At 36.0% G+C, this 16,150-nt stretch overlaps 1 protein-coding gene across 5 annotated transcripts; it reads left to right on the forward strand.

Moving 5' to 3' along the window:
- The first annotated feature begins 1,550 nt into the window (after positions 1-1,550).
- Positions 1,551-12,100, forward strand: LOC104110619 (uncharacterized). 5 transcript variants are annotated; one of them, XM_070196319.1, is made up of 16 exons: positions 1,551-1,694; positions 2,637-2,761; positions 2,880-2,991; positions 3,077-3,184; positions 6,152-6,256; positions 6,802-6,885; positions 6,992-7,107; positions 7,362-7,463; positions 7,580-7,693; positions 7,821-7,877; positions 8,093-8,159; positions 8,310-8,363; positions 8,543-8,617; positions 11,422-11,457; positions 11,618-11,710; positions 11,915-12,100. In XM_070196319.1, exons 2-16 carry the CDS (start codon positions 2,742-2,744, stop codon positions 12,035-12,037), a joined length of 1,266 nt encoding a protein of 421 aa, XP_070052420.1. In that variant the 5' UTR covers positions 1,551-1,694; positions 2,637-2,741; the 3' UTR covers positions 12,038-12,100. The 5 variants fall into 5 exon arrangements, with proteins under 5 accessions (XP_070052420.1, XP_070052419.1, XP_070052422.1 ...); XM_070196318.1 differs by having other exon boundaries at positions 1,678-1,694; positions 2,623-2,761; XM_070196321.1 differs by lacking the exon at positions 1,551-1,694 and adding an exon at positions 1,754-2,013.
- Positions 12,101-16,150: the final 4,050 nt, after the last annotated feature.

The following is a 16,150-nucleotide window of genomic DNA, read 5'->3' on the forward strand; positions in this document are numbered from 1 at the left end:
TTTTTGATATATATATATATATATATTGTAAAAAATTACTAAAACTTGGAAAACTTGAACCTATAATTTTAAAAATGTGATTGGTTCAATTGTAAGAACCAATGGTTGAACCCGTCAAATTTAAATGATGAATCCATATCTTCGCTATAGTACATGTATCTTTTTGAAATCCTAGATCTACTCTGACTATATTCTACTAATAAATCTCTATATTTGCAAGTGATTATGGACACCTATTCATCAATTTGTAAGTGATTATGGACGCGTATGGTCGTGATTAGTGACAACAAAATGGATAAATAATAATTATCCATCCATATTATCCACTAAAAGATGAGTTGGATAATTAATTTTTTAAAAATAGGTGAAATATGGATAAGATCCATATTATCTACTTTAAAAATGGATACTTAAAGGATAACTAATGGGTTTAACTTTTACATTTGCAAAGACTTAAAATTGGGGTTCCTCAAATTTGGGAGAGTAGAAATTCTCAAAAGTGATCATGTTCAAGAAGCCATGCATAGTGTTTGCAATAAATTTGTGCAGAAAAATAAAACTGCAATCACAAACAATTATAAAGAAAAAAGAATTTTATTGATAAACATTGCGGGTTACAACTCTGTTTATCCCTTGATTCTTCCCTCCCATTTGTTATTCGTAATTCGAGGACCTTAACGGCGTATTTCTCGAACGTAGGATGATATGCATTTCCTTGATGTATTTGATGATCAAGAAGCATGTAGCAACACTCCATTTGGATCTTGAATGTTGCTAGAACTTTAAGCAAGACATATTTGACATGCCTTTGATCTCTTAATGAATATTCTAAGATTTTAATGGAATTTCAGAGATTGTATATTTGATCTCATTGTGTATATTCCGGGAGTTTATAAAATTTCTGAGATTGTCTTTGAAGGACATATGTAGCCTTATTTATAGGTATGAATTAAGATTTGTGTGGAGTAGCCACCAAGTAACCTTAATAGACTCCTAATATTTCAAGAGTTTTCTTGAATTTAGGATTTATCTTGATCTGCTAAAATTTCAGTGTCTACACATAGTATGAGCTAGTATCCATATTATCTGCCGATTAACCTATTTTCTATTCATATTAAATATGGGCATGTAAGATATTTTATATGTTCTTGCATAATCCGTTTTTGACCCGCCCGTGTCCTACCCGACCTGCCTGTTTGCCACCGCTAGCCTTGATATTTTTATTTTTTAGTTACTTAAACTAAATTGGGTGAGCTGTGTGAGTAGGGAATTGAAATCTAGTGGCCAAATTCGTTCTTCCGATGAAATCTATCGGCCAAATTGTTTAAGTATTATTCTAGTCACAAAATTAAGTTTAAGTATTTCTATTCATAAAATCATTCTATCGGGTATCACCCAGGAAAAGTTTCTCTTAGTTTTTCCACCATTTTAATGTAGTAAATATATCTGTCACGATAAAAATTTACACTAATGTTACTAACCAATATATTTGTTCTTGGTCAGAATTACCTTGAATATTTCAGTGTAAATTAATATATCTTACACCAATATACTGAGTAGTATTTATGTGGCATGGAGTTCCATGATGGCAAGAAATTTACGTACTTTCAGTTTCAAAGTTTTAACATTTCAAAAAAGCCAAACGTCTATACCGATCTCTAAGGAAAGATCCCTTCTCTCACCTGAAAAATTCGGTAAATTCATGAAAACTCTGATCTTTCTTCACTACTGTTGAAAATGACGATTCTTTCTCTACCGAGTTTTCTATGCATTCTCAACAGTTCAATTTCTGTTATATTTTTCCTAGTTTTTACATGGCCAATTGCACAAATGATATTGAATCCAAATAGGGCTCGTTCGGTTAGTGAACAAGTTATAATGTGGGGATTATAAGTCGTTTTGGCAAATGAATTTGTTCCAATTTTTTTACAGATTTCGAAAGCATATGTTACTTTTTTCTAAATTCACCATTATTGCCCCAGTTAGTGGCGTGTCAATCAGTGAGGATAAAAGGTAGTTTAGACAAATAAATACTCTTATAATTAATCCTAATTTATGTTCTTCTTAAGGGTGTGCAAAAACTTTAAAAGACAAATAATTAATATGGACGCAAGTAGTAATATCCGTTTACCTGTTTGTCCAGAAATTACGAAAATCCTAACTTGAATTACATTACGTCTGGTATTCATTAGCAGTCTTATTGCCATGAGTGTTTAGGGAGCTCTAGTTTCTTAAAGAAAACTGATATTGGGATGAAATGAGCTCAAATATAGAGTGAAACGAGTCAGATGATTCATACAGCCGATCTCAATTAGTTTTGGACTGAGAAGCAGGTGTAGCTGATTGAATGATCTATTGCACTCCTTTTGGATCCATTTTATTGCAATACTCAATAATTTGGGGTTCTTTAACACTAGAAGTTTTCTATATTTCCTATCGGGCATACAAGTCTCAAAACAGATCAGACTTAAAAAACTCCTAGCAAAACCTGGACCTAATGTAAGTATAAATCTCAATCACTTGGTATCGCTTGTATGGATCTATTTGCCTCCATCATGTTTTATTCATTAAACTGCGAGGTTAAAGATGTGAACACTCTCACATTGACGCCATGATTAATAGGATTCATCTTTCAGGAATGTCAAGATTACTTTCTTAGAAAGTGGAGGATGCTGAGGTTGCTCAAAGAATTGGTTTTTGCTTATTACTGCTAACCTTTGTGTTGAACAACTTTTATCACAATGGGAACCTTATATCGCAGGTTTGTGGACAATATTTATACTTGAATCAATTTCACCAAATATTTTGTTTGGAACTGAAGCTTATGTCGATGCATATACCTTAGAATTACCTTCTTTGTCTTCTTTCTTCTAATTCAGTGGGGCTTTCAGAAGATCGAACGATAGAGGCAGACTTGTTATAACTACAATCATGGGAATGGTTTTTGGATATTTTATTGGCATTTCATCTCCATATGTTTCTCTAACAGAGGTAATTAGCCCAATCTTTCCATATTTGCTCTGATGTTAATTAAGAAACTTTTATCATTCCTCGTAATTTTTGGTGTCTTTTGCAGATTACTTTACCTTCAAGTCTTATGTCATCTATTGATGTAGCCTTTGGTGATGACCATCGTAGACCTTCAATTGAACGCTTTTTTCCAGAGAATCTTGTAAATCCAAAGGTATGTATTTCACTTGGATCCTTTACATTATTCTCACCTTCAACTTCCCTATGTTGATTCACTTGTATAATCATGTGATGGAATCTCATTACGACTTATCTAGCAAAATAAAATTTTGGTACTCCAGTAAGAAACAACTGGTGTTAATTTGGCCAGCAAAATCCACGGATAACTCTTTGAATCGACATCTTTATGCCTTATGCTGTTGAATATTGAACACTTGTGAATTTCCATAGCAACAAATTCAGAGAGCCAAATGGATCGATTATGCTAATACTACTTCTTAAATGTGTATCTATCATTATGTCGATAAAAATCTACTTTCATTATTTCCTGCATGTTCTGAATGTCCCTTTCTGGTGTCTAGAAAAAATGTTGTATTTTGTGCTTTTTTCATGCCAGTCCTGGACCTGGTATCTAGTTATCTACATAGTCTTTTTTAAAACAACTCTTTGAAGTAAACCTGGCTCAACAAGATGCACATATTTGTGTTATTGGGCCACTACAAAGTTTTATGAGGTTTTTGGCAAATTGCTGATTTCATTTAGGCCATTCTGCTCCTGTTTTGCAATTGAAGTTTGCGGTAGTGAATATTGGGTTCACTGTCTGTAATCTAAGCTGGTTAGTTTTGAGCCAAATCTTGGTAAAATTGAATGCAAGGGTAGGTGCATCGAACCTTTCTTGATTAATTATTCTAAGGAAAAGATGTGATGTTAGGGTTGGTGCCAACTTCAAAGATTTATTATAAAACTTATCCTGTAACAATATATAGAGTAACAAAATTATCATACATGGAGTAATTTGTATGCTTACCACTAAGGCCTTAGCATAGCAGTTAAATTACATCCAGTCTGGTTTAATCTTTTTCTTGAAAGTGCCTGAGAGAACCATCGGTTTCACATAGCCCATTTATTTTGAACATGATTAGTTTGGAGGTTGAAAATAATTAGCATCATATAAAAGTTGCAGACGAGAAACTGTTTCCCAGAGAAGGCGTTCCTCACCTATCTGCCTAGCTTGAGTAGTGTCCTAGTGGGAAAATAAAAAGTGATAAACATTACCATTATCAGAGCCCAATCAATTTTGTAGTCTAATTTTTGGATAGGATTTGATAAAATCTGCTTTTAGCTTGTGCTCGACTGCCGCGTGAAGAACCGTGCTAATAGCTTAGATGTTCTCGTCTATTGTAACTTTATTTACTGGAATAGTTTCAATGTCCACAGACATAAATGCATGAGAATTCTTTATTTGAAAATGAAATTTTTTGAAAGAGAACAAGTTGTGAGTATTGTAAATGGTTAAAGCCTGCTTTTATGGCGGTTGTTGGATCTCAACAGTAGAGTTTCTTATAGTTATTCAGTCTCCATTTTCCTCTGTCCAGATGATATCCCTGTAGAGGTTTAAAAGTGCTTTAGAGACTTCGGCGTAGTATGATAAACAATCATTTCAATGTTATATTAAGGAGTGGAAATATGTCAAATGAGTGGAGAAGCAAATATCTTGGTTCCCACATATAAGAACGAAGGAGATATTAAAAATGGAGGGAGCTTTCATGGTATTAATATGACGAGCCATATGATGAAACTTTTGGAAGACTGATAGAGTATAGTGGTGATAGAGAATCAAATTGAATTTATGCATGTTATACACTCAACTAGATAAATCATATCATAGCATGCCAATAATGTTTTTTGTTCTGGATGCTTGAGAAGAAACCAATGCATCACAAATATATAAATTCCATAGAATATATGAATGAAGAAGCGATCATGGGGGAAATACATAGGAGTTCCCCCATAATAGTGGGTTTACTCCTTAGAGCTGCCTCACGCTCGTACTAGTTTTTCAGTAGTTATATATGAGCGAATCAATAATATACAGAATGTGGTAAGAAGTTCAATGGTGCATGCTATTTGCAACTGATATTATGTTAATTAATGATATCAGTCAGTGAGTCAGATAAGAGTTGGAATTATTGAGAAACACTCGAGAGAGTAAAGAATTTAGAAAAATAGAGGTAGACAAATTAATGCATTGTAAGTAAGCCTCATTAAACAATAAAGTTGATATGAGATTAGATGGATTATGTTGGATAGATACAGACAATTCAAATACCTAGATTAGTTTTTTAAGAGAATGGCAATGACAGATAAAGATTTAACATAAAGTTAGAAAAAAGATGTGAAGGAGTTCTATGCTAAGAAGATACAAGCAAAGCCAAGTTCAATATAACGATTGTAAACCATCAAGTTATGTGGACGTAAATCCGAACACACTTACAAGGTGTATTTCGTAGAAATGAAAATAGTCAGATGCATACGCGGTCATACAAGATGGGATAATATTAAAAATTGTCACTGATAGTGCAAATACTTCCATTTGAGATGTTTTGACTACATTCTGTGTAGATTCCCCATATGCACCAGTTCTAGTTGCTATAATATGATGATTGAATGTGATAAAAGGGAACAAGTTAAGTCTCAAAAAGGAAATTTTCGCAAAAACCTTACAATGATGCAAACTCAGCGTAGAATAGAACATTATGGAATTTAAGGGTCCATAGGAACGATATCAACTAGTTGGTATTAAGACATTCTTCTAACATCATCGTTAGATCAGGTACTCCGTTGAGAGTCTCTTTATTCTGGAATTAGAGACTTGAACATCCATGTATGGACAACTGGATATAGTAACATCATAAAATTCAAAAGCACCATGTGGTGATTGAGACGTTCTTACGGTTATACGCAGAGCTCATAGTCTGAAGTATCCTAACTTTTTCTAGTTACTGGTTCAATAACAAGCTTGGTAGTTGCTTGGAGACATATGAGAAACTTGATTATATACTTGCTGGTTACGTGATTATTTTGCATATGTAAAGGAGTTAAAATATATGTTTCAGCTGTCTTGATAATGATATAGTTGAATCAGAGCATCTCTAAAGTATTAATGCTTTTGATTTTCTAGATATATGTTCCAATAAATCCTCGTGGTGCGGAGTCATTGCCACCAAGGATTGTGGTCTCTGAATCAGATTTTTACTTGAGAAGGTTGTGGGGTGAACCAAGTAAGGTATGATGCAGACATATCAAATAATCATTGGTTAACTCCGATTTTGAAAAAATAAAGAAAAAATGAAAAGGAATGTCTGCTCATTATAGTGTATGATACCTGCATTTGTCACTTCTGGAAAAAAAATGGATACTTCAACGTCCTGCCTTTATAAGATTCCGTTGCATGTCTATGTTATGAATTTTTGGATTAAACATCAGCGACATTGATTTCTGGGTAAGTTTTGGTTTCATTTTCTTGTTTATTATATATTTAGCAGTGTGAGGCTGAAGGCAAGGACTTTAGCTGCAACCCTAGGCTGTCATTCAAGTTTTTACTTCTCTAATGAACGACATGTGCTTCCAGCTTTGCATTAGTTTAAGAGACAATAACCTATTCTATATGTAATGCTTTCGAAGAGTTATGGAATGCATCATTAGGACTTCTGTATTTACAGAAAGGAAAAGCCTGAAGGTTGTCATAAAGTTTGTCACTTATACTTTGTGTTTTGCTTCCTGGTGCTTTATTTAGGTGCAGTTATCTTACAAATTTTGTGGAATTATCAGGATCTAACAAATAAGCCAAAGTACTTGGTGACATTTACTGTTGGTTTGAGTCAAATGAACAACATTGATGCAGCGGTTACAAAGGTAATAAAAATGAAGTGATTCCATTAAAAGGATATCTTTACAACTTTAGCTCTTTTACTTAACATTGCATCCCATGTACTAGTCTTATTTTCTATGCTTTATTTAGTTTTCAGAGGATTTTCAAATTTTGCTTTTCCATTATGATGGTCGAACGAGTGAATGGGATCAATTTGAGTGGTCCAAGCGAGCAATTCACATTAGCGTGAGGAAACAGACCAAATGGTAAGACTTTGATTTTAGGTATTAGCTTTGGGATTCTAAGTCTTATCTATCAGATGCAACAATCAAAGAGTAATGTGATGCGAGAACTTTGTTCTATTTAGGCAGTAGCCTCTTTTAACTAGCATATTTGGATCCATTGATTTTGTCCTTCTAAGATGATAAATTGAACGGAAATTGAGGAAGTTGTTGGATATAATAACTTGTGTTCTTTTATTTTTTCCATCTAATATTGGTCTTTCTCTTTCCTTTATCAGGTGGTATGCAAAGAGATTTTTACATCCTGATGTAGTAGCTGCCTATGATTACATATTTATATGGGATGAAGACCTTGGAGTTGAGCACTTCAATGCAGAGAAGTACGCGCTATTCCCTGGATGTTTTAGTTGGTTCGTCCTTTTCAAAAGTGAAAGCATCCGTGTTTTCTCTTTATATATGTTGTTTCGGACTAATCTTGGCCGCCTGAGTATGCCAGGTATATTAGACTAGTTAAAAAACATGGCCTCGAGATTTCTCAGCCTGCTCTTGAACCCAACAGTGGATTGACATGGCAGATGACTAAAAGGAGGGATGATAGAGAAGTTCACAAGTACATTCTGTTGAATCCTTCCTCTGATTCAAATTTTAATCTATTTTCAATTAATTTGGATGGAATGCCTGTATAAACTAGTTTATGTTCATCGACATGTAAAATTTTTGTGTGGATTGATCAACAGGAGTACAGATGAGAAACCAGGCTGGTGCAGCAATCAACGTTTGCCTCCTTGTGCAGCGTACCCTCTCTCTCTCTCTCTCTCTCACTCGAGTAGTAGTCTCAAAATATTCTATTTTTGGAAAATCATACACGTTCTAAAACAGATCATTGTTTAGCAATTATGGCTCCAAATGAGAAACTGGGTGTCTTGATCAAACTCAAGCAATAGCCTCTGAGTCCTAGTATATTCCTTAAAGGATTTATCTTATTTTATTGGTCTGATTTCTTGTTCAGTTTTGTGGAAATAATGGCTCCTGTGTTCTCTCGAGAAGCATGGCGATGTGTTTGGCATATGATTCAGGTAGTTCTTACTCTTGGGATCAGATGTGTCAACTAGCGATGTGTTTTTTACTCACTATAATCCTTTCAAGATGCAATTGCCCTGATCACGAGTGTCTTCTATTATTTCATATGCTATTTATACTGATTATTTTACTTGATTTGATTATAGAATGATTTGGTGCATGGATGGGGATTGGATTTCGCATTGAGAAGATGTGTAGAGGTTATTACTTCTTAGTTCCTCCAGATAAATTCTTGAATTGTAGTAGAATAGTGGTAAAAGGAGAGCTGCAAACTGAAAAGTTAGATACAACTGAGAATTATCTTCTCAGCTTAGACTTATTTGAGATATGATGGACTCTTTGGCGAAATTTTAATTTGTTTTAAACATGGTTTGTGCAGCCTGCTCATGAAAAAATTGGTGTTGTTGATTCACAGTGGATTGTGCATCAATTTGTTCCTTCTCTAGGGAATCAGGTCAGTCAATGTTCATTTCCAGAAAGCTACATTTTATTGATATAAGTAATAATTTTTTTATATATGCGGAAATCCCTGATTATGAAGTTCTTGATTCGTGCCCATCTTATGAGAACTCAAATCCATGAACACCGACCCATTAGCTACTTTCCCAACCTAGTTCATATTGTGATTGTGAATTCTTCAGTCAGCCACCCAATCCTCGAATATGTAAAAGTTGAACTCAATCGCCTGGAAATTTCCAAGTGCTTGAGATAATAAAGATCAAGCTTTTTGTTGGTGATTGTAGCAGTTGAGCTCATGTGGACTAGTGTTATGGCAAGTCTGTGTAATACCACCAAAGCTTAATGGATGTTTCTGATCGAGAAAAAGGAAAAGAAGACCATTCGAAAGCAACAAAAAAGGAGAGAAGAGGAACGGAAGGAAAGGGAAAATGGAGAATATTATTATTGTTTGGAATCATTAGGAATAAAGACAAAGAAATGAGTATGCTTAACAGGGGCGGAGGGAGAGTAGAAGCTATGGGTTCGGCCAGTAGCTTTGGTCCAAACTATGTGTTTGCCTTAAAAAATTCATTGAATATGTACAAATTATTAATTTAGAACCCAATAACTTAAAAGATTAGAATCCCCGGCCCATAAGTTTCAAATCCCGGCTCCGCATCTGAATTGCTTAATATGAATTATTTGTTCACAATCCCCAGGCCTGTTTATGGTTACAAAAAGTTTCATCAAATGGAGTCTCCTACTCTCTGATTCCACTCGCTTTTGGACGGAAAAAGCATGTGTTCTTTCATCCTAATCCTTGACTCCCTAAAAACTCGTCCACTATTTAAAAAAGAAAAAGCCTTATCTCTTAAATTCCTCTCCTTTCATTTATCTTCATTCCTTTCAATCTGAAGCATCTGTAAAATAATCTAATCCTATGATTTTTTCTTGTTATGTATGTGATAATTTGTAAAAGTCGTGACTGATCACTTTGAAGCATCATCTAAGAGGCTAGCTCAGAGACGATGGCGGATGCAACCTTTGTGTTGCAGGTTCAACCGGACCCAATACTTTCACCAAAGAATTTAAATATATATATATATGAAAAATCACTAAAATTTCAACAAATATAAAAACTAAACCAATAATATCAAAAGTATAGTGAATGCAGTGCTAAAACCTTTGCAAACTAAATCCATCAAATTCATATCTTGGATACACCTCTCTTTAGACAAGGACCTAATTATTTCTTCCGTTTCGTTACACTGGGATAGGAAGATCTCCTTTATGTCTATTCTGGACGAGGAAGAGAAATTATTAGCTAGAAGAGAGAAACTAGTGCTTCTTTGGATATAATTATATGAACATTTAGAGAGTTATTTGGACCAAGACAGAATACGTGGAGTGTAAGTTCAGTTGCGAGACTCAAGGAGGGGAAGGGGAGGTGAGGCTAGACTCGCAGGTCATACCTAGGAGAGGGAGTTTTCAGTACTTTGGGTCGATTATTTAGGGGGATGGGGAGATTGATGAAGATGTCACACATCGTATCGGGGCGAGATGGATGAGATGGAGACTCGCTTCCGGTGTTTTGTGTGACAAGAAGGTGCCACCGAAACTTAAGGGTAAGTTCTTCAGAGTGGTGGTCAGACTAACGATGTTGTATGAGACTAAGTGTTGGCCAGTCAAGATCGCTCACGTCCAGAAGATGAATGTAGCATAGATGAGAATATTGAGATAGATGTGCGGGCACACCACGTTAGATAGGATCAGAAATGAGGTTATTCGCGATAAGGTGGGCGTGACCCCTATTGAGGACAAGATGTGGAAAGCGCGAGTTAGGTGGTTTGGTCATGTGAGGAGGAGCAGCACAGGCGCTCTGGTGAGGAGGTGTGAGATGTTGATATTGGAGGGCCTACGGAGAGATAGAGGTAAGCCAAAGAAGAGGTGGTGAGAGGTGATTAGGCAAGACATGGTGCAACTTCAGCTGACCGAGGACAGGACCCTTGATAGGAATATATGGAGGTCAAAAATTAAGGTAGTAGAGTAGGTAGTCTAGAGTGTTCATAACAGTAGTATTGACACGCAGTGTCGCTTTCTGTTGGTAGTAGGTTTGTGTTGTTTTCTTTCATTGTTGATCACCTTACTATCTTGTTGTTTTTATTCTGCTTTTATATGGTTTTTTGGTACTGTATCTTCTTGTCTATATTTTTATTAATGTGCTGCTTATGCTTTCCTGAGCCGAGGGTCTATTGGAAACAACCTCCCTATCCTCACAAGGTAGGGGTAAAGTCTGCGTACACATTACCCTCCCCAGATCCCACAGTGTGGGATAATACTGGGTATGTTGTTGTTGTTGTTGCTGTGCTTCTCCATATGTGACTATATATCCTAGTGCATGAAACTGTTCTCACCTTTCTTTCTTAAAAGTAGTTATTACTGTTTCTTTTTGAGCTTTTGGGTGTCAAAGGAGGGGGAAGCTAGTATTTCCTGGACTAAATTTGTGTTACTATAACCATATCATCATTCTTTCTATGGGATACAAAACTGGCGATAATTGGGATCTTTACAAGCACCACGTATAATTGCTGGTAAAACCTTTACTGACCCCCCAATACAATGGCAAACAACTTAATGCCAGTAAAGGTTTTTGCAGCAAGTTTTATTCCAGCTAAATTAATTGGTATATTCATGGCCGCCATAAGTCTTTTGTTGTAGAATCATAAATTACTTGATTACTTATCCTACTTAAGTTGCTCTTTTAATCATTCTTTGGCATGTTCCTACTTCTTTTGTATTATTTTTTCTTTTGGATTACAGGGTGAGTCTGAAAATGGTAAAGCTCCTTGGGAAGGGGTAAGCATATCTTTTGTCACCTGAAATTTATATTGATAACTTCTGTAGGTTCTTTAACTTGATTAATGCCGACCCCAACTTGTTTAATTTGGGACTGAGGCATACTTATTGTTGTTGTTGTTGTACTGGAGGTTAAAATGGATGAATATCTGTATTGTAGGTAAGAGAGAGGTGTACAAATGAGTGGGCTATGTTCCAAGATCGTTTAGCCAACGCAGATGAATCTTATGTTGTCCAGCATGGAAAGAGTAGAGTATAACACTTCTGCAACTGTTTTTGCTTTTGAACGTTGTTTCTTTTTTCTCTATTTTTTGCTTTTTTGGAGGGATGTCTAATTCTTTTTACCATTATCTCATTTTTTGTTTTAATTCTTATTACTAGTACTAGTAGAATAGCCATATGGTCTGCAGCTGATGGACATCAGTTTGATACTGAAGGTGTCTTGTCTTTTGCATAGATACTACACCAGACTTTTCAAGAAATTTTGCGCATTTTGTTATCCGTTTCCGCTATATATCATTTTGGAGGGGCTGCCAAACCATTTCGGAAGATGGCGTTTCAACAGTTATTAGAAATATAGGCGGATCTAGTTTGTAAGTTATGGGTTCACTTGACCCAGTATCTTTTATTCAAATCCTATATAATAATAATAATAATAATAATAAAAAATTGATTAAATATCTATAATACTTGACTATAAATTCGATTATTGTTGTATACTAACTTTAGATCGCGATAAGAATTCATAAAATTTAAATTCTGATTTACGCCTCTTGCATTGTCCCGTGGGACTTAGTTTGAGTGTAAGCTAGTGATAGTTTCAGTTAAGTTGGTCATTCTTTTGGCTACTGGACTTTTGTCATCTAAGGTACAAGATTTGTGATGTATGACTCCAACAATTCTGTTTTCACAATTTAGTGGGATATTAGACCATTTTGCCTAACTAATAAATAGACGAAAAACTTTTCGTTTTTTATGCTCTAATTTAGTTGCTCTCCTTCTTCTTTTTTTCCCCCTTCTTTTTTATTCTCTTACAAATTCTGGGAGGGGGCAATATTAATATACCGAGTACACTTGAAAATTGGTGGACGAATTAATATTTTCGATAATAAGACACAAGTCAGTCATACAGTGTGATGACCCAAAATGTTATCTTTAAATTTAAAAAATTAATTCTGTGTTCTATGATCTCGAAAAGCACTATTTATCACTCCTCGACTTGCGTGCGCAGTCCGTAAAATTTTTCGGAAAGTTTTTATATGAAAAATGGATTAAAATGTGAAATAGAGCTTTAAAACTCAACTGAGTTGACTTTGGTCAATATTTTGAGCAAACAGACTCGGATAAGTGTTTTGACAGTTCCAGTAGGACCGTATTGTGATTTGGGACTTGGGCGTATACCCGAAATTGAATTCCGAGATCCCTAGCCCGAGATATGGAATTTTGATGAAAAATTAAAAGTTTGAAAGCTTAATGATTTTTAAGAAGTTACTGATGTTGGATTTATTGACATCGGGTCCGTATTTTGGTTCCGCAGTACGATAAAGGTCCACTATAATATTTATGACTTGTCTGCCGAATTTGGCGAAAAACGAAGTTGATTTGACGTGATTCGGACGTCCGGTTGTGAAAATATAAGTTTTAAAGTTTTCTTGAAAATTTCATTCGATTTGAGGTTCAATTCATAGTTCTAGGTGTTATTTTGACGATTTGATCGCGCGAACAAGTTCGTATGAGGTTTTAGGACTTGGGTGCATGTTTGGTTTGGAGCATCGAGGGCTCAAGTGAGTTTCGGATAGGCTACAGGATGATTTCGGACATAGAAAATCTGGTTTTCTGCAGACTTCAGGTTTCTGGTGTGTTCTTCTTCGCGTTCGCGAAGGTACTCTCGCGAACGCGTAGAGTAAATTGGACTGGCACGTTTTGTGCTTCACGTTCGCGACAAGCAGAACGCGTTCATGAAGGGTTGAGGTGCGAAGCTTTGCGTTCGCGATCGAAACCTCTCGTTCGCGAAGGGAAAAAGACTGGCAAGGTAATTTGCCTTCGCGTTCATGAAGGACAAGCCAGGCAAGCTTCGCGTTCGCGAAGGATAAAATTAGACAACCCAAATTTGTGCTTTGCGAATGCGAGGCGCTGACCGCGTTCGCGAAGGGTAAAAATTCCAGAAACACAACTTAAGTTTTGGAAAATATCTCATTTTCAATCCTTTTTCATTTTTGAGCTCGGGTAAGGTGATTTTTGGGCGATTTGCACGGAGAAACATTGGGATAAGTGTTCCTTATCCTATATTGATTATATTTCATGATTCCATACTTATTTACATCATGAATCCGTGAATTTATGAAAGAAAAATCAGATTTTTATAAAATCTTCCAAAAACAAAAATTTAAGATTTGAAGGTCCATTTGACATCAGAATTGGATAATTTTTATATGGTTGAACTCGTAACGGAATGGGTGTTCGAATTTAGTGAGTTTTTTCGAGATTTGAGACGTGGGTCCCACTATCAAATATTTAAATGAATTTCAAAATTTTATCGAATTAATTCCTATGATTCGTATTGAGTATATCGAATTGTTTGTGAATAGATTTGACACTTTTGGAGACAAATTCAAAAGGAAAAGCTGTGGTCGAATAATTTATTGGAATTTGCAAAGCGAGGTAAGTGTCGTGGTTAACGTTGACTTGAGAAAATAGAACCCTTAAATTATTTGTTATGTGAAATGAATGTGAACGACATATAGGTGAGGTGACGAGTGTCTATACGTTGTCAAATTAATTATTTGCATAATTATTTGAAAATCATAAATTATTCTAAGACACTAATTAATTGTTATAATAATTGTTTCTCTCCTATTCTTTGTCAAATATTAATTCTTGAATTCCTGCAATAATTGTTACATGCTATTTGATTTATGTGTCTGAATTGTTATTTGACATTTAGCATACTAAATATTAAACTGCCTATTTTCTCCACGATTTTCATAATTAATTGCTAATTGCCATTGTTTGTTCATAAATAAATCATAATTATTGTATGCTTGTTGTCTTAAAGATTTTATATTAATTATTGCATTTATTAGGGCAATTTCTTCTATAAGAATTGGTAATGGATATATTGGAGGAGCGGGTTGCACGCCGCAACAGAATTGAACATATTGGGGGATCGGGTTGTACGCCGCAACAGACTTATTAAAAAGTCTATATTGGGGGATCGGATTGCACGCCACAACGGACTTATTTAAAAGTCTATATATACTTGATTAAAATAAATATATGAGAGGATTGAAAATGAATATATTATGGGAGCGGTTTGCACGCTGCAACGGAAATTGGTTGAAATAATAATGGGTTATGACTGCTGAGTTGGCTTTAATTATTATAAATAAGTTACCTGATTTATTTCTATTATTTGTTGTTGTTACTAATATTGCGTACAGGTTAATGTAAGTCACCCGCCTTAGCCTCGTCACTACTTCGTCGAGGTTCAGCACTTACCAGTACATGGGATCGGTTGTACTGATACTACACTCTGCACTTTTTGTGTAGATTTCGAAGTTGGTCCCAGCGGCGTACCATAGACTTGCTCGGATATCAGCTACCAGAGGAGACTTGAGGTATAACTGCACGACGTACGCAGTTCTGAAGTCCCCGTCTACTTTACTTTAGCTGTGTCTTTGTTTTCAGACAACTTTATTTTATTCAGACCTTTATTTGTATTATTCTAGAAGCTCGTGCACTTGTGACACCAATTCTGAGATGGTATTTAGACACCATTATTTTTATGGATTATTCACTACATTTCAGACTTTACTTCCGCATTGGTTTCTTTGTTATTAATAAATTTAAAAATTATTTTAAAATGGATAATATTATTTTAACGTAGGCTTGCCTAACAAGTGAAATGTTAGGCACCATCACGGTCCGAAGGTGGGAATTTCGGGCCGTGACAGTTGATATATTATTCTAACATTGGCTTGCCTAGAAAGTGAAATGTTAGGCGCTATCACGGTCCGAAGGTCGAAATGTTTGGGTCGTGACAGTTGGTATCGGAGCACTAGGTTACATAGGTCTCACGAGTCACGAGCAAGCTTAGTAGAGTCTGAAGGATCGGTATGGAGACGTTTGTACTTATCTCTCAGAGGCTATGAAGTTTAGAAATAATATCACTTCTTTCTTATTCCATCGTGCAAATTTATTCTATCATCGATGATTGAACCATTCTACTCTTATTCTCTCGCAGATGGTGAGAACACGTAATACATCTACCGATGGATAGGGACCAGAGCCCCCAGTGGCAACTATGGCCAGGGGTAGAGGTCGAGGCCGAGGTTGTGTTAGAGGCCGAGACAGAGGTAGGGGCAGGGCCAGAGCTCAGCCCAGAGCCCGAGCAGCAGCCCCAGTAGTGGAGCCTCAGATAGAGCTTGACAAGGAGGTTCCAGTTCAGAATGTACCAGTTGGACCAGTTCAGGTTCCGGAAGGATTCATAGCTACTCCAGTACTTCAGGATGCTTTAGTCCATTTGGTGAGTCTTATGGAGGGCGTGGCCCAGAATGGTACATTTCCAGTGGCACCAGCCATATCACAGGCTGGGGGAGGAGCACAAACTCCCACTACTCCTGCTCCAGAGCATATGGCTCCCCAGAATCAGGCTCCCGTAGCCCCGTCAGTTGGGGTAGTTCAGCCAGTTGTT

This window comes from Nicotiana tomentosiformis, chromosome 2, assembly GCF_000390325.3.
Source record: "Nicotiana tomentosiformis chromosome 2, ASM39032v3, whole genome shotgun sequence".
In the NCBI taxonomy this organism is placed as follows: domain Eukaryota; kingdom Viridiplantae; phylum Streptophyta; class Magnoliopsida; order Solanales; family Solanaceae; genus Nicotiana; species Nicotiana tomentosiformis.